Here is a 19,284-nt window from a genome sequence, read left to right as displayed (position 1 = left end):
TGAAGGCTGTTAACATTTCTTCTTCAATTACAATCACGGAAATAAAGATAAATGACATCCTAATCCAGCGTCTGGATTTTATACAGTCTACTGTAGCGCTTCCAGTGAGAGACAATGTGTGTGCGTGTGTGTGCGAAGGCAAAACAAGAAAATGCTGATCGCTCTTTATTTTATGGTCTTTCATTTTCTAATATTTATCTACGATGTTTCCAGGAAAGGACTGAGTAATTTGGTGCTTATTATAGAGACGATGCTCTGAGGCAGTTGTTTGAGTTTACTTCGTAGTGTGTTTATAGTTTATTTTTTGTTGATTTAAGAGTAAGCAAATCCAGCTGACCTGCTGTGCACCGACTGAAAGACTCTCCAGGTTATATTAGCAATTAATTGGCATTGTTAAATTGAAAGTGCACCAATTGAACACTGTGTCTACAGTATTTTCCCTATAATATGTACTGAACTACATAGTTATTTTCAGCAAATGTCCTAGGAAATAATCAAGAAAATACAGACCTGCAACATAAAGTGTTATCCTAATGTATATTTATCTAACGCAACTACATGTTTAATGCATAACTCAGTGGTGCCCAACCTTGTTTTTTTTTTACTTCCACCTTTTCAGGCCTCACAAGCAAAAAACTACATCAGCCAGTGACACAGCCCCGTTAAAATATATTACTATTTATCTGAGATGCACCGATTATGAAATTCTGTGCCGATACCGATGTTTAAAATAACAATTTGGCCGATACCGATGTTTTTGTTGTTGTTATTTATTCCTTTTTTGTGCCAGGGAAACAAAGACCTCTTTGTTATATAAAAAATAACTGAGCTGTTTTAAAGTCATTCAGCATTTCATTATACTGTCTTTGAATGTTTTAAACAATCTTAAATATAACCTTCTTTCACATGAAAAGATTATTATTTTTTTTTTTTTAATAACCAACACAACATTTAGCCGGAGCAAAATTGATGCAACACAACAGATAAATATCGGCCACTGCAATCGGCGAATGTCATCTTATTTACCGACAGGCCCATGGCAGTCAACAAGGCGAATATTGGCCGATATACTGATGTTCGGCCAATAAATCGGTGCATCCCTATCATTTATATATCTATAAAATATTATCTCTTTTAAAGGATAAGTCTGGTGATATTCTGTGAGTTTTCTTCTTGTAAATAAATCTCATAGAGCCAAACCAACAGCGAATGTATCTACTAACTAGTATTGTGTGTGTATCAAAGGCTGATATCTCTTCTTCCTCTGTGCCACAGAGCTCCATTGTTGTCCAGAAACTATTATCAATGAGCCACACTGTTGCTCTGGGTGACATGTTCCTTCATCACCATGAACACACACACTGTAGTTTGTTTTGACTCAATCCCACATACACCGTCCTGCTGCCACAAATACTCACTACAGCGCCAAATGTGGGTTCATCCGCTGCTGAAAATAGTCCCCAACAAATGCACTATTTCCTCCCGTTTGTTTGATTAAAAACGACAGTGAGCAGCTGTTTTAGTTGTTTTTTTAAAAAATGAAATATGTGAGAGGTGTTTTTAAAGATTTACGTCTTCAGTAGGAGCCAGTGGGCTTGGAGCTGAGAGCCACAGACAGGAAGTCAGACGGTACTGGGAGATGAACACGTTGGTTTGAGTCTAAACATGAGATTAGTTGACAATAAGAAAAAATATAGAATAACACCAGACTTATCTTTCAAAACGCACTCATTCATTTTGCTGTTTTTCTTTTGCCTGAAACAGTGTTTATGAATGATCACATTAGGCAGACTGTGGTTAAAAAAAAGAAAAGAAACATTCAGTTATAATCTGAAAAAAATCTCAATGCAGTTCAGTGTTAAATCAACAGCTTTCTAGTTTATCACGAAACAGAAAAATATTTAAGTTTGATCTACAGCATGTGTTCTTGAATCACTTACGAAACATTAAAATGATACAGTGTTTACAAAATTAAATCTAAAACTGACCTTAATATATAGGTTAATAAGGTTCTGAGTTTTAAGGATGACATACGTCTATATTAAGAAGTCACGTACTTTCACTTGGAGTCGGTTCCTTGTTTCAGGAGTTTTCCCTGAATGAGTGTCAGTATATTCAAATAAAACAGATTCCTTTTGGTGCTTTAACATCAAGAAAATTATTCTAGAGAGTTCTGATTATTCACCTCATTAACAGACTAATTAATGGTTAATGCGATAACTCCTAAGCAGTGAGGACTTGTAGAGTGCTGAGAGATGTATAAAGAACAGTGGACATCAGGGACACAACGCGTGTACAGTATTTATGTGTGAGAGGTTTCCAGGTTTACCGGGAGGCCGTGCTGTAGTTGTAGAAAAACTGCTCATCGGGGCGGAAGCCGTAGGCGCTGACGGGTCGATCTGCTGGGACGAACTGCTCCGACGCGCTGACGAGACAGAAGAGGGGACAGATGGGAAACAATTAACAATTAACAATCAATACAATCTGATACAGCATGACAGAAGTAAACTATTAGGAATCACAGAATATACTTTTCTTTTTTTATTTAACCCTCAGTACATAAAACAATCTTTCTTATGGTCATGACAGAGACACGTTTTAAATGTTGTTTTATTGGTATTAAAGCTCCCTTAACTCTTGACGTGACTATGAGAAGTACTAGCTAAGCTGGACACAAAAGCATGAAATTGTCTGTTTAACTAATTGAGACATGTTTGAGACCATTCAGTGGAGGTTAGAGGCTGTGCGGTTGGATCATGTTTGTGTCGACCAATCGAGATAATCAGAGAGTAGAGAGAGGAGAGATGGAAACATGCAGAACCAGGAGTGAGCACCAATGGCCAACATATTGTATAAAATAAGCCCCTAATAGTGTTGTGGGCAGAAATAAGAGTGCCAGATTTACCCATTTGAAAGAAACTAAGAAGAAAAGCACAAATACAACACGAAAAAACAAAACTCCCTCAAAATTGGAGATACAAAACAATGAAATTAATGAAATTAAAAACGTTTGATTATTGATTTTGTGGATTCACCTGCAGATCAGCTGCTCTACCACAGGTTGGGAAAATTATATCTAGAATGCACTATTGTAATTGGGCTGATGCAAACTAAGGTTTATTTATTTTCGATTTTTTTGTGGAGATCCTGAATACTATGGGAACCTTACAGAGCAAAACAAAAATCTTTTTTCGTTCAACATTGTTAAAGTAGCCAGCAAAAATAATTGGCACGCAGCAGCTTTCTTTATCAGTTATCGATGACAGACAAGATTTGTGCACGGCGCGGTGGATCTCACCCAGCTCTGACCACCCACTTTTGGAGCAATTTGTTCTTCTCCATTCTGGGCAGAGATACAGGTCCCTCAGGATGAAAAAGCAAGAGGTCTAAATTTTCTTTTGTTCCAAGTGCAATAAAAGTGTTTAATTTGCACTGAACCTTGAGTTGACTCAGCAGCACTTTATCACTGGCCACTTTTAACAGACAGTTACAGCTAAAATGAAGTAAAAAAAGATGTATCTGTTGTGATTAATGTCCCATATCCTCTAGTATGTTGTGTTTGTGTTTTTGCCCTCTACTGTAAACCAAATGTCCCCTTGAGGGACAATAAAGATGAACTGAACTGAACAGCCACATTTTATAAGCTTACGTAAAATCCAAGTATGTAATTATGTAGTAACTACAAGTGTCGGATGAATGTAGTGGAGCAAAACGTACAACTGAATACAGTAAAACTATCACAAAGTGAGAATATCCCAGTAAAGTGATGTGACCTCAAAATCGGACTTCAGTGATTGACATGTTTTTTCAGTGTGGACACCACTGTCCACATACTTTATCTCCCTACAATAGCTTGCCTCCAACTTTGTGTCAATAGTTTGTGTTTGTCCCTTTCAACATGACAATGACACCGTGCATAAAAGCTCCATAAAGAAATGCTTTTCCAAGATTGGTGTGGAAGAACGTGACTGGTCTGCACAGAGTCCCTGACCTCAACCCCATCCAACACCTTTAGGGATGAACTAGAGCCAGACCTGATCACCAAACATCAGTGCTGGACCTCACTAATGCTCCCTGCAGCAGGTTCCAAACATCTGTTGGAAAGACTGAAACCAGAGAACATCACCACCACCAGGTGGAGCTCTGACACCAGACATCTCTCTGGAAACCCCCCACCTCCGGGGCCGGCCGGACCAATCACTCAGTCATAGCACTAGGTGAAGAAAAAATACTCATAAAAAGTTAATGTAATATTCATCTGCCCTGATGCAGGTGTTGGACATCCACAATGAGTGTGTGAGTTACAGACTGCTAATGGCTGGAGGGGTAAACAGCAGAGCGGCCAAGCCATAAAAAAAACAGAGGGATGTCAAAACACAGCGGCGTGACGAGGAGCTGAGGAGGAGGCTGACGGCCAAACCTGGAGGACCTGGCTGCCCTCCGCCCCGGCAACGGGGGCCTTGTTGAGGGGGATGATAAAAGGCCTGTATCTACACCGTATAAATCAGTTACTATGGGGATGTGGAAGGTGGGGGCTGATTTCACGCTCCATCTTCTGGCCAGCTGCTGGGAGTTGGTGTCTGGCGGCGGGGTCACCTCGACAGCCTCGTCAGGATGGAGCGCTTGATGGATAAACTGGGCTCTGATGGATGACACCACATCTCACACGTATCCCCGTTCTTTCTCTCTGCCCGGCCCGTCGTCCTCTCCCGGCCCTCTAAAATACGAGCTGTTTGCTTTGCCCCTGCAAGCGCCTATAATGACGTGTTGTTTTAAACCAAATCACTTCCAGCGATCAGTTACACAGCTTGCAGCATATCCCCACTCTCCCTCCTCCTCCTCCTCCTCATCCTCTCTGTTTTGCCTTCGCCCCCCTACCGCCTCCCCCCCCACCCAGCTCCCAACCACCATCTCCTCTCCCTCCTCTCTGGGCAGAAATATGTCTTTTTCCTCTCCGCACGCTACGGCTGTCAGGGGGGATTTGAGAGCCAGGCTAAAGGAGGCTGGAGGAACACTGGAGCTCTGAGTCACACCATCCGCCTGCATGTCTGCCTGACTGGTTACACCCCAGCCTGGACTTCCAGGATCTGTACGGGACCTGTATGAGTCCTGATGTTTAGGACAGGACAGCTTTACACACGTGACAGTACAATTCTGACTAGATTTGTCTGATCAAAATACAGTCAAATCATGAGTTATTCACCTCCATAACTATCAATTCTTCTTATATTCGTGTGTTGATTTGTTTATAAAATGAAAAAAAAAAAAGGTGCATCATATATTGAATGTAAAGACGTCACCTCAGGCCCCTGGGAACTTATAGCCATCATAAGACATAGCTTTGTTGTAATATAATTAATAATAATGTAAATGTAAAATATAATTAAGCATGTTTTCATTAGTGTATAATCACCTGAAAACAACAATCGTCATGTTTTCGTTGGCTTAGAATGAGCCGTTTATATCTACATAGGGAGCGGTTCCCCTCTCCATGGAGTCCGCCATGTTGCACCGCCATGTTTCTACAGTAGCCCAGAATGGACAAACCAAACTCTGTTAACTTTTCCTGCTTGAGCCAAAGTCGATAACGTCACTCGCTGCCGTCACCGCTGCTCTCTCTCTCTTGCTTCAACACTCATTTCCCACGTACACACACACTCTACGCACTGGCTCTGTTCCAACTGGATCTAAAGTGGGCCATTCACGTTTTTGGGTCGGCCACCGTAGCTTTCCAACACGCTTGGCACACGGGAGAGGCTTCAGTTGGTTGCAATCTCTTCACCTCACCGCTAGATACCGCCAGATCCTAAACACTGGACTTTTAAATAAAATAATGTATCATAACGTTACTATATTTTACTTATTTTTGACGTTTGTCAGATTCCAGGTGAAGCTAGCCTTTCCGAAGCACTGATGATTTATTAAGTAGCAATGAAACTAAATCAATATTACAAAATCTGCATGTGCCCTGGGATCTTGGTGTCAACAGAACAGCTCCAGTGACAGCCAGAAGTTGATTCAAAAACACTGTAGCTGAGGTAATCTAAATTATCCCACAAAGTGAAGCTTTGAATATTCTTTAAGCCCAGCACGTCTGGACACCAGAAACAACGCCTGGCACAGTTGCTGATATTCCTCGATATGAAACATGCAAATCAACCTGCCTGCCACCTTATTCACTTCATGTGTGTTGTGACACGCCGGCAGAATGAGGAGAAGGTGGTTGGGGGTCGTCGAGACAAGGGGCCCGGTGTTCCCACAAATGCCAGTTTGGCCCCAGAGGAGCGGCGGCAGGAGGCGGTCGGGGACACGTCCCATCCCGCAGAGAACATTCCTCGGTAGTGAACAGGAAAGGGAATCAGGCCCTTTTCCTCCTTTGGCGTGACCCTTCGCCCCTTCCATGCGTCTGTCTCTTCCAGGGCCCCCGGCCGGGCCCCGGCTTTGATCTCTCCCCGCTGTCACTGCTCAGGTTACAGCTAACCAACGCGCCGGTAAAGAACCAGGTCTCGCCCCCGTCACCTCCACCCTCCCCGTGTATCTCCACGTCTCACCTGATTGTGACGGCGTGCTGCTTTTCCTTCTCTTCCTTTATTTCTTACCTCACTTTTTAACTCATCCTGACAGCCTCTCAAAGCGCTCATTGATCCTCCTGTTGGCGTGTTCGTGTTCGTGTTCACAGTCATACACTGTCTGTCTGTCACGCCTCTTTCTATTGGACTCCTCTCTTTACCGGACTAACGCACTATTCACACGTGGGACATCTGTCCTTATAGAGCAAAATGTACATTTAATCAGAGCTAGACTTCACTTTTCTGAGACAATATTTAGAGTTTACAAAATCTCCCTTTAAAGTACATTTTGAACAGATAAAAATGTTTGGGATTAACTATGGATGATCATGCGATTAATCGCGATTAAATATTGAATTGATTGACGGCCCTAATTTAAACCCCCTTTTACACACATACATCTACATGATACATTAAAATCAACCCATAATCTTCGTTGTATATAGTTGGTATAAAAGCTCCTTCTGATATAAATAACATTGATTGTACAGTCTTACGTAAAAGGCCCCATTCACACCATGTTTCACACAGTTTAAAATAAGCGGCGGAGCTGGCTTTGATTATTATGTTAACCTGGATCACTCGGAGTACAGCGGCCAAATTAAAACAGTCTCACAGACGCCGATTCCCCCGGCGCTCGCAGTATATTTAAAAGGTATCAGTTACAAAGCTGAGAGAGAGAGAGAGAGAGAGAGAGACCGAAACAGAAAAGAAACAGACAATAAAGAAATGAGTGAAGGGAAGTCAGATTGGGATTTCTCTCCCGTTGGACTGACTGTGTCGTGGATTCGGCCACGACACAGTCGGCCTCTCAACAGCAGCCAAACTAAACATTCCTGCCGGCGAGGGGAGGAAAAAAAAATCCATCGACACAAGCTTTATCGCACGCAAGGAGAAGTTTGATAATAAATAAGACAAATTACTCACAATAAACCCTCTATTTCCTCAACTATTCATCATCTCAGCAGCGCAGCGAATCAGCTGCTGCTTGATATTGGGACTAAAAATGGACTCAAGAGTCCGTCTTAGTGATAACAGGATTGATTTTTAATTCCCAGGCTTCAGCTTCATGTTTCGCTGTGGAATGTCAGCAGCGTATTGGGACCAAAGTAGCTGATATATTTGGAGCCACGGAGGAATGAGAGAGAGAAAGAGAAACGTGGAGACAGAGAGACAGCCGGAGAGTGTTTGTTCTCAAAGCTGGAGTACTGCTGTTCAGGGTGGAGCGGTGCCTTCTGGGATTGGTGAGGCCTGTTGACTCAGGCCCGGCCTGGTTCAATAACACAGATCAGCGAATAGTGATTCAGAAAAACAATACGAGAGGGCAGAGCCGCTGGCTGGCTGGTGGACGAGCCGACCGAAGGTAAACACTCACAGTTTAGTGTTTCCTCCCTGACACAGCCAGTGTTTCTGGACAAAGACAACCTGCCCTGCTGACAGCCTCCATCACACACTCCCATTCATAATCACGATGCAGAGTGTGTGTGTCTTGAGTGCAGGGTTGGGGTCTGATAGCTGGCTCAGTTTTGCATCCAGTCCCAGGCTAGCTAAATACTAGGGCTGTCAATCGATTCAAATATTTAATCACGATTAATCGCATGATTGTCCATAGTGAATCGTGATTAATCGCAAATTACACATTTTTCATCTGTTCAAAATGTACCTTGAAGGGAGATTTGTCAAGTATTTAATACTCTTATCAACATGGGAGTGGGCTAATATGCTTGCTTTATGCAAATGTATGTATATATTTATTATTGGGAATCAATTAACAACACAAAACAATGACAGATTCATGCAGGTACTGCATTTAGCATAAAAAATATGCTCAAATCATACCATGGCAAACTGCAGCCCAACAGGCAACAACAGCTGTCAGTGTGTCAGTGTGCTGACTTGACTATGACTTACCCCAAACTGTATGTGATTATCATAAAGTGGGCATGTCTGTAAGGAGACTCGTGTGTACCCATAGAACCCATTTTCATTCACATATCTTGAGGTCAAATCATTCTGGATATTGCATTCTTGACAGACTGTATGACCAGCAGATGGATTTAATAGTAGTTTAAGGGTTTGAGTTCATGCCAAAATTACATATCTACTAATCCCACAGCACTGGGCATTTTTTACCTGACAAATAAAGTATACAACAGTTAGTTTGGACAAAGACTACCTGGAAAGGTGGGTGTTGTTTGGTCCACAGATTGACGGACTGTTGGACCAAACCAAAGCAAACAGGTGTAAAAGTTATTTGCAATTTTATTAACTTGCTAAGATGTTCGAGCTAAACGATGAGGGATTAAAAAATGATTCTGATTCAGATTTGGTAAAGTGCTATTAAACCCCAGCCCTGGTTCAAGTTTAGGTGAACGGAGCGCTCCATACCTGCTCATGTATCCAGTCTGTCCCGGCTCTCCATCCTGGAAGTCGGTGTAGAACTCAGGACTGATGTCGCCGTCTGCTGACATGATCCCATCTGGATGAAACAATGCAAACATAACTTACTTACATCTTCTCATCTCACTCTCAAATACAAAAAAGGCAAAATGAGTTTTCCAAAATAAACAAACTATTCCTTTTAAAGTCCTCAGTACCGGCGCTGTAGAACAGGTCGGGTCTCTCCAGGATGTCTCCGTCCCCGATGTAGGACTCTCCGTCGTCCCCGTACAGGAAGGGCTCTGCCGCTTCATCCATCAGACGGTTCTCCACCATCTCCAGCCACTGACCGTTGTACCAGCGGAACTTCTCATTCTGGATCTTCTTTCCCAAGTCCTCGTCATATTCCTGAAGTGATGTTGGAGGGAAGAGAGGTTTTGGGTGGAGGGAGATGGAAAACCAGAGAAATGTGTCCACAAATCATCGGAGAGCAGAGTCATTTGTATTTTGAGCACTTGACAGACTCTATTGTAGCAGCTACAGGTTCAATGACACATTATTCTGCTCTGGAAATAAACTTGTAATCATTGGTTAAAGGACTATTTCTCATTTTTCTATGCAGCTCCAGATTTTATTCCTTGTTGCAGTGTTTGCTGATTTAATGCAACAAGAGCCTCCGTCTGGAATCAAACATATCCTTGCTCTTTTTACTCATTATTTCTTGGTCTATGATAATGATGAGTGGCAGCAGGGCATGAATGTTTTGCCTACAGTAGTAGAGGGAGTTATCGCCATGTCGAGGCGTATTTGGAAAATCGGTTTCCATCAGCATTTATTGCGTCTTCTCGTTCTCAATACACCAACTTATACACCTCAGCCAAGTATAAAAACTTTTGTTATTTTCTTTTCCTCAAATTTCTGGCATTTTTGTATGCACAAATGTGCCTGCTGGTAAGAGCAGTGAGCCACAGGTCTTATCAGAGTCAGTATTAATATAGAGGAGAACTTTCACTTTATAGGTTTAACACGGCAAACATTTGAAATGCCATACTGACCAATCACCACATGACACTTATTTACAACAAGTAAAGTCAACAGCTCCATATCAGGTACATCCATGTATGACTGTGTGTCTTCTCCTCTTCACTACAGCTAATAAAAAACTCCGTCCGGCCGGCTCGGCCGATTGCGTGCGTAGCTCGGGCGGAGGACGACCACAGAGTTCTGTTTTCTTTTCTCTGCGGGGGCTGAAGGGGGAGCGATAAAGGCGGCCTTTGAGACCCCGACGCCCCGGCCCGAAAGATTAATCACTGAGATGCAAAGCAGAGCCCCGTGGGCCCTGACAGCCGGCCGAGGCCCCGGACTCAAACGGGCCTATTGACCGTCAACCCGCCCAAACGCTGGGAGGTGACTGTGACACATTTTGTCGGCGAGGCCGAAATAGCATCATGACTCAGGTTTTCACTGGGCAATTATGTTCTTATATTAGTTTAATATGACTAATCAGTTATTAGCGGCTGAGCTCATGACAGCATGAGCTCATCACAGCAGGGGTGAGGAAGTGCACAGACAGTTTTGTGGAGCTTTTCAACGGGCTGTGAATATCACAGTGAATTAGGCCTCTGTCCCACTTGGAGCATCTACAAAGCTCCTTGTGAAGCCTCGTGTGTGTCTGTGTGTGTGTGTTTGTACATGAGCAGGGCCACAGTGATCAAAGGCGAACATCTCAGGACTGCACAGTTATGGCGTGTGCTGCCAAAAGGATCCCGCACAGCCGAGCAGTAATGATTGTGTGTGTGTGTGTGTGTGTGTGTGTGTGTGTGTGTGTGTGTGTGTGTGTGTGTGTGTGTGTGTGTTTGTGTCCACGGCTCTGCTTTCTCTCTCACCTCTGCTGTCCAGCCGCTGACACACTCCAGAGCCCACCGGCTGCCTTTCATGTGGTTCACAGCTTAATAGGTCTCACTGATAATTTCAATGAAACACTTCCTCTGCCCCCGCTACACTGCCTGGCTATAATCTACAGCTAATTACGCTGATCTGAGGTCTGGCAGCGATCACGCGCTGACTGGGAGCTGACCACACCTGTCAGTCACGAGGTGATTCGGGAGTTCATCGGTTTCTTAATCGCTGATGTCGAATTTGACTCGGGCACATCAAGTTTAGAGTGTTTGACTGGAAGACTGTGGAGAAGGTCAAAACGCTTCATGTTTGTATGGAAATGGAAATGAGCTGCGTATGAATACCGGTGGACCGGTCTGTTTGTTTTTTTAACAATCTCAATAGAATTTAAAATCTTAATTTTTATCTTACATTTCATCATTTGACTTGCAGCAGTATCATTTTAAAAGGGCCAGCGTGTAAGATTTTTGGGGACTGTGTTTTCATGAGTGTATAATCACCTGAAACTAAGAATCGTGTTTTCGTTAGCTTAGAATGAGGACTTCATGTCTACATAGGGAGCGGGTCCTCCTCCTGGAGTCCACCATGTTGCTCCGCCATGTTTTTACAGTAGCTGAGAACGGACAAAGCAAACACTCTACTGGCTCTAGAGAGAGACTTTCACGTATTTACGTTACCTGAAGGCCACCGTAGTTCTCCGACACGCTTGTGAAACTGCGGTAACGTGAGCCGCAGAGTGCAAAACCGTGGTACCGCCAGCCGCTGTCTGACTTCGTTTCTCTTAAAGTAGTGTTATTATGGTGAGGATGGTCTCTGAGCGAGGCGAACGGCGTTACCACGGTTTTGAGCTCGACGGCTCACGTTACCACAGTCTAAGGGAGGAGTGAGTGGAGGGGTACTCAGTTGGTTGCAATCTGCAACCACACCACTAGATGTCGCCAAATCCGACACACTGCACCTTTAAGGGTGAGTGCATACAAATAGTTTCCTAAGGTTTTTGAACACCTCCTGTCCGAGGCTAAATTACCAAAACGGGGGAACTTCCTTGGGGCCCCAGGCCCCCAAAAGCATCCGTTTCACAGCGTGACAATTGGTATGTATTAATCCAATTAATTGTAATTGTTTGTTAAAGCACTGTAGGCTTTGCTTTATTGTTTGATCTTAAGATCCTGTGTTGAAGTGTCAAAAACCTTTTAAAACCTTCAAGACCTTGATTATTTGTTCTGATATAGTGTCCCTATTTGTGTTTAATCAAATGACAACACAGCAAACCTGTGGTCACTATACAGAAAGCTGTTGTTGCTCCTCAAGCCGAGAGATACCATTACAGACTCACAGCAACCAAATAAATTTTTCAAGCACATAAAAAAAAAAACATGATTAAACCAAGTTGTTGCCTTTGGCTTTTTCTTGTTTTTATAGATTTTATATTGTCTATTTTCATTTTTACTGTATACCGTCTTCTGCCTTTTTTTTTGTAATTTCCTCTTTATCTTTTCTTCTTCTTCTAAAGCACTCTGTAACTTTGGTTGTGAAAGGTATTATATAAAGACAGTTTGCTTGTTTGCAATGCATAGAGGGTGGGACGACTGCGGGGTTAATATCGGCCCGGAAGATTTTCAGTAATACTTCTATCTGCATATAAAACCAACAATATTATTGTGCAAGTGTTAATAAAGTTAAGTAAATTCCTATGTATTTTTATCTTAAAGGGGACCCATTATGTTCATTTTCAGGTTCGTACTTGTATTTTGGGTTTCTACTTGAACATATTTACATACTTTAATGTTAAAAAAAAACGCTTTATTTTTCTCATACTGGCTGTGCTGCAGCACCTCTTTTCACCCATAGTATGAAACACTCTGTTTGAGCTCCTGCCCCGCCCAGTCTGATCTGATTGGTCAGCTGGTCCACTGTTGTGATTGGTCAACCGAACCAAACTCTTTGGACTCTGCTCCAGCTCTGCTCTAACTAGCTTTGTTTGAGGGCATGGCAAACTAGCCGCTAAACAGGAGTTATGCAAATGTATTACTTGGTGACATCACTACGTTATGGAAGAAAAGGCGGGACTTCAATCGAGGCGTTTCAGGCAGTTCAGGAGCAGTGTTTCTGTGGGGGGAGAGTAACTCCCTTTGGAGTGGACTTTGGGCTTTGGGCTTTGTAACTTTGCAGACCTTTTACATACACAAAAAACTATATAACACACTAAAGGAAAGAGAAAAAGCTCAAAATCTTAATAGGTCCCCATTAAACTATTTTCTCAATTCTTGCAACCTTGGAGTGGAGTAAAAAAAAAAAAAATCATGCTAACTTTTCATTCAAGTATCAAATGGAAAAGTAACGTGCACCTTAATTCCTACAGCTGAAGTGTTGAAATGTTTATGAGGCATCATCAGTTACTCACAGCGATGATATCCAGCGTGTTGTCGCAGACTTTGCGGATCTCTGCGTTGTTGTCGTGCATCAGGTCGATGAGGTACGCTGGGGCTTCTGAGATCACGACTCAAGGAAAGAAAACATTTCATCCTCTCTGGGACGTCCGGACGCTGAAACAATCATTTGTCTGTCCTTAATCAATCGCAGGGGGAGAGATGGGGATGTGGTGGCACTGTGGGGAGGAACGACTGCTCCCACTCTTTCATTTCAAGACAAAGAGAGCGGAGACAGGTGCCCTGCGGCTGAAGGAACCGCTGTCTACATTTCCTGTGATGAAGTGAACACTTTCCTCCCACAGCAGTGCTTAAATCAGATATTCCCGTTATATTCTTCACGCAGAAAGAAAAACATCAATCAGAACGCGCTGACAGAGAGCATATTTGTAATTTGACACAAGCCGCCACCGACCACAACTGTGTACAATTACAGGCAGCTTAGAATACCCGGAGGGTTAAAAAAAAAAAAAATCGAGGGGTTAAAGAGGTTGCTATGGAGATGCAGATGGGAATAAACAGTGAGGATGGATACAGGGCAGTATTAGGAGTTACCATAGGGACCTACACTAAAGACTGGAAATAAGAGTCATTCTGGAGAGCACCAGAGAGTTTCGCGTCTCTTAACATGTATCTCATCTAATGGGACAGAAATGTCTACTTCACCAATGAGCAAAAAGGATACGTGTGTCTATGACGATGACGTCCCTGGTAGCTTTGTGAAAGACCATCTGGTAGAAGACGTAGACAATCTGACACACAAACTCATCGTCCTCTTGTCGGGCTGAGATGGAAACAGGTAGAGAGGGAGAAGAAACGAACAAAGTGGATTACGTCATGTGTTTTTTTGTTTGTTTTGTCCTCCCCATCCTGAACTGTATTTTCGGATCAATCCCTGCTATAAAGAGCAACTTAACACCCAGTTTCAAACACCCTCTGCACATACAACAACAACAAAAAGAATTATTCAAATGCATTTTGACTCAATTATATCATGTGACCCAACTGCAGTCGGTCACACACTCTCAATCCCTTTTTAACTTATAACTCCAATCAAGAGTTGCGTATGTAACTATCCTCCAGACACTCTATGAAACGGATGTATTTCCAGTTTGTGGTGCTCAGGAAGAATGAAATTAAACTCTCCGCACCCCGGAATTTCTGTTTGCATATGTTTTGATCAGCTGGCACAGCCCAGATCAGAGTCAAAGTGTGACTTCAGGGTCGTGAAGTACAAGGCAATGTGACAGATTGTTTTGCAAAATTACTAAAAATTCTCCTGAAAATGTAAAGAGCTACTGTTGTAATGAACATAATTTAATGAACGTTAATATTGTTTTCTAACTAAAAAAAAAGAGAAATGTAGTATTGTGGAGATGTGGAGTCCAATGGGGCAGCAACATGATCATCTGAATACTCACATTTCTACTGGGCTAAAACTGAATTTTCCTTTAAACGTTTAGTAAGAATCAACAAGATTTAAAATACTAAACCTATTTATATTAAAGCTGCAGTGGATAACTTTGAGCAAATATGATAAAAAAAGTTATTTTTTATAAAAATGTCGCTATAAAACGTTATACTCAGACTTTTACCGTCAGTTAATGTGATTTATTTAAATAAGGAAAGCATTTTTAGGTCGATAGAATAGCAATAGCTTTTAAAAGATGTATTTCCATAAAGTTGAGGGACTTGCAAAAGACAAATTAAAAAAGAACGGAGAATATCTGTGTAGCAGAAGGCGAGATATCTTGACTTTTAGTCCGTAGTATGGGTCAAACTCAAAAACACTAAATCATATATTTCATAATGCTTTGGAAAGCTGTAGTACAGGAGTTGGTTCTTACCATTGAGCAGCTCAATGAGAGCAGGAATGATGCCAGATTTGGCCAACATGGCTGCACAAGAGTCGTCCATGGACACGGTGCCGATCATGATCACCACCTCCAGAATGAGGTCATCCTCAGCAGAACCTGACATCAGGGAAAAGTAGGAGTTGAGTGGATGATTGGCAAAGACACCCTCATTGATTGTCTCAAACATTTGGCCTCTGAACACCAGCAGAACAGAGTGCTGAGCCAGGGAAAACATCCATGTTCTACGACTATATGGGTCTACATCTGTCCGAACACACTGTGCTGATGGAGTTCAGTTTTTAGACTCCTGTGTCTTGATACCAATACAGTCTGGAAAACTATGCCTGGAGAACATAAGGTTATAAATAAAATGACTGTTTTCCATGAGCTCATCTATTTAAAAGATCCCAAGTGGCTCATTTTAAGATCAATAAATGACTCATCATGGATTCAGTGGTGGATGAAAGAAGGCTGGAAGTTACTGAGGATCGCTCAGATCTCTTTGTGTAATCAATCAATTCTAAGACTATTGGAAATATGTGCTGGTGTCCCGCCCAGAACACCATCACCATGGGTATCAAAACTCAATATATTTTTAGCACTAACTGACATGTGGCCGTAGCACCTGGTATTGAAAACAAACTGAATGCACTCAACTCACTGAAAGCCACTTATGAATTTCAGGTTAGATTAACACTGTTCTTTACTTATTATTTGATGCCACAATTAATTAAAATAATAACTGTCAGTTTTAGACAACATTTTTTGATTGGCTAGCAAAAAAAATTAGAATTTTGGATTCTTTTGTTAAATGACAATCAGGCTTTATAGAAAAAACATATTTACTGGTGTACTTCTCAAAGTCAAGTATCAGAAATTCTGTTCTGGTATCGAGGCTGAAACTCTATCAAGTCATCAAATGACACCCAAAGAAAAAAATTCAGGAAGACATAGCGTTGTCATAAATATATCGCAGTATCGATACTGAATACACACACACTGCTGTTTATCTTTTAATAAAAATCTAATTTTATGCCCTGGATGTTGTCAATTTTTCCCCGTTGGCATTGAAAATGCTATTGAATATCAATATTTTTCAAGGTATTGTATCAAAGCTAGAAAGGTCTCAGTTTTAAGTTCCACTAAAACTATGTTAAACAAAATGTGCAATCTTTCTTCATCACGGTATATATGATTCAATAAAAACAAGAAGGTCGTTGTCATGGTGACTCTCAGCCACACTGAACACTGTATATGTATGTAACTGTATATATTCATGTTACATTTTCCTTAATTCTTCCAACATTTTCTGTCATTCTTCACTATTTACTATCAAACCATGCACATTAAATAACCTCAATATATTGCACTAGACTTTTAATTCAGCTTGAATAAAGACAAGAACTGAGGGTTAGGAGGTCAGAGGTCATCAAAGGTAAGATAAATCCCAGACACTAAAGAGGGTCCTCTGTCCTCATATCATCCAGGACCAGTGACACTTCACTGATAGCGTGGTGCAGGGGGGAGTAGTTAGAGGTTAAGACGGGGCATGGGAGAGACCTGGTCTCTGGTTTTAAAGGGAGATAGATGAGAGAGCCGTGGCAGGCTCATCCTGCTGGAGCTGCACGTTCTGTAACAGTGGGTTCAAAAGATCTCGCAAAAACATTTTCACCATGTAGTGAAACACTCTCAGATGGTGCAGCTGATGAATACCACAGATGTCCATGTAGTTACTCACACACACACACCTGGTTTGAGTCGGTCGTTCAGGTAGGGCACCAGGTTGTACTCCTTGAGCACCAGCTCCCAGTCCAGGTCGGGGATGGTCAGATTGGCCAGCGTGCCCAGACACTCGATCACAAACTCCTCTGTCTCCTCCTCACTGATCTGAGCTGCCAGATCCCCGACGTGGTCCTACCAGCACACACACACATATCCACATCAATGAGAGATTTAAATGAGGGCTGATGCAGACAAACCCGAAAAACAGAATTCAACTACAGATTTGACTGGTGTGCCAAATTCTCTTTTTGTCTTTATGCAACTCTTTGAGCGGTTTTTGCTCAGTTTTCTCTCTTTACCTTCATTAAGAGGCTTTTTAGCTACATGTTCTAGCCAGGCATGCCATTAATAGTTATTTTCAGAGTAAGGTAGGCTACTCAGAAATGCCATCAAAAAGGTTTTTTATCCTTTATGTCCAAAGGTTTTCACCACACAGTTAGTTTCTCTATATGAAAGGACAGAGGAGAGTGTCAGTGAGATATAAGAACCAGGCTGATTGGACATTCTGAGCCTTAGCACAGTCAAAACATTTACTAATAAAGTTAATCCAAAGCAAATTTCTATGTGACTCCTATTGTTTTTCTTTTTCTTATTGAATGAGTACATTTGGAGATTGTCAAGGAGAGGTAAACATACACATTTTCAAAATTATTTGTGGTGCTGGAAGTAGATCCCCTCCAATATGTACTTTTAAAAAAAAAAAAAAATTACTTGCTACCACACACACTTTTCTCTGCTTTATTAATCAACGTTTCAGTCAACAAGGACCTTCACAGGGACATTAACATTACATTTTGCCAGATTTTTCCATCAGGGTTCCCATCATTCCTGGGGTAATAAAAGAGGAAGAAATGTAGGAACTGCCCAAGCCTAGTATTCAGGCTGGAAGTGATTAACCATTGTTCAATATATTTAAATTATTTTCAAATTTTTGCTCTGGCCTCTTCTCTAAGTATATACTTTTATTATTTCAATGAAATGTACTGAAACAAATGCATATGTGACACAAAAAGACAATTTATTCTTTTGTCTGGTAAAAAATATGCTTGTGGATTTTTCATGCATGTTCAGTCCCCTTGGCCGGTGGGTCAAAAAGTTAATTTCAGACACTGATGAAAAGTCAATGTCTGAAGTTCTAAGAAGCACCTTTTATATGATTTCTAGCCACATTTATGGAGGTGTATTATTGGATTGCACATACAGCGATCACTGAAAAGAGTAGGTTTTGCTCAGTATGTGTATGTTATCTTTGATCAAACTGCACTCAAAGTAATCAGCTTCAGCACTACAACATTGTCTGATAAGAATCAATAAGAGGTCATCACTGTAAAGTATAACTGTAGAAATGATGAGAAATTTGATGAATATGCTCTAATATCAGCCTTAAAGACATAATATTGAAGTTTCATTTTAAAACACAGGATGTGTTCCCTGCTCCTTTTTTATAGATTATTTTGGCATTTTGCCTTTATTAGAAAGGTTATGGTAAAAATGCAGACAGGAAATGGTGAAGGAGAGAGAAAGTACTGACCAGGAAGAGGCTCTTGGTGGGTCCGTTGTGCTGAGAAAGGTTTCTGATCATCTTCATCACCAGAACATCCTTATGCTTCACAGCACGCTTCATCAGCATCTTCACGCCGTTGCCTAGGGCAACAAGGAGAAAGGAAGCAAAGAGGAAAAAGATCATTTTAGAACTTAACAACAAACTGTAGGGTGGGATAAGATCTCAACATGTTGCGTTTCTCCTTTCTATGGAGCTCATACCTTCACAGATGACCTTTGCGTTACTTTTGTTAGCAGCCAGGTTGATGCAGAGTGAGATGAGCTCAACGTCCAGCTTCTCCTCCCCGCAGTCAAACACCATCTTCATCAGCTGTCAATCAAAGGTTACAAATGTCAGTGAAACGCTTCATTAATTCATCTCTGAGATTCAAGATAAACTACACACAAATAGTCATATGTCCCTCGCGTTACAATAACTTGGCTAATATATCAGCGTATAAATTATTTTGTAGATGAACTTGGAGAGAATCACGACCACTCAGTGACAAAACTTGAATGGTGACATCATCTCGGTCAACCACATCTGCTCTTCTGGCTAAAAAGAATTAGAAGGTAGATTCACAAAGACGAGAGACATTTCTTCACGCTGTGTTTGTGTTTCTGGTTGTAACTTGAAAAACCTCACATTTTTAAAAGAGCATCCCTGAAATCTCCTCCAATCATGTTAAAGCCAGACATCGGGGTTTAAAGGAGGGCGAGGAAAAGAAATCAGAAAATGTTTTTTAAAAATACGATTGAGTTAAAAAGAGAAAGAGCGTTAGAGATGAAGGCAAGCGTCATTCCCAACCTCCCAAACACCCACCACCT

General features: G+C 41.7%; 1 protein-coding gene and 1 long non-coding RNA gene across 2 annotated transcripts in view; one reads left to right on the top strand and one right to left on the bottom strand.

Moving 5' to 3' along the window:
* Positions 1–296: 296 nt before the first annotated feature.
* Positions 297–19,284, bottom strand: part of kifap3a (kinesin-associated protein 3a) — a 41,377-nt gene continuing 22,389 nt past the window's right edge. Inside the window, exons 12-20 of the mRNA XM_074636382.1 lie at positions 18,679–18,787; positions 18,446–18,558; positions 16,881–17,046; positions 15,124–15,249; positions 13,962–14,060; positions 13,252–13,337; positions 9,167–9,356; positions 8,958–9,048; positions 297–2,425 (exon numbers count right to left, since the gene is read on the bottom strand). Coding sequence (XP_074492483.1) covers positions 2,326–2,425; positions 8,958–9,048; positions 9,167–9,356; positions 13,252–13,337; positions 13,962–14,060; positions 15,124–15,249; positions 16,881–17,046; positions 18,446–18,558; positions 18,679–18,787 — 1,080 coding nt within the window. The 3' untranslated portion in view covers positions 297–2,325. The remainder of the gene's footprint in view (positions 2,426–8,957; positions 9,049–9,166; positions 9,357–13,251; positions 13,338–13,961; positions 14,061–15,123; positions 15,250–16,880; positions 17,047–18,445; positions 18,559–18,678; positions 18,788–19,284) is intronic.
* Positions 11,349–19,284, top strand: part of LOC141768266 (uncharacterized) — a 50,924-nt gene continuing 42,988 nt past the window's right edge. Inside the window, exon 1 of the long non-coding RNA XR_012594043.1 lies at positions 11,349–11,411. This is a non-coding gene — a long non-coding RNA (uncharacterized LOC141768266). The remainder of the gene's footprint in view (positions 11,412–19,284) is intronic.

The sequence above is a fragment of the Sebastes fasciatus genome, chromosome 5, assembly GCF_043250625.1.
Source record: "Sebastes fasciatus isolate fSebFas1 chromosome 5, fSebFas1.pri, whole genome shotgun sequence".
In the NCBI taxonomy this organism is placed as follows: domain Eukaryota; kingdom Metazoa; phylum Chordata; class Actinopteri; order Perciformes; family Sebastidae; genus Sebastes; species Sebastes fasciatus.
Note: the sequence above shows the minus strand (reverse complement) of the source record. Positions and strands in the feature narration are given on the sequence as shown.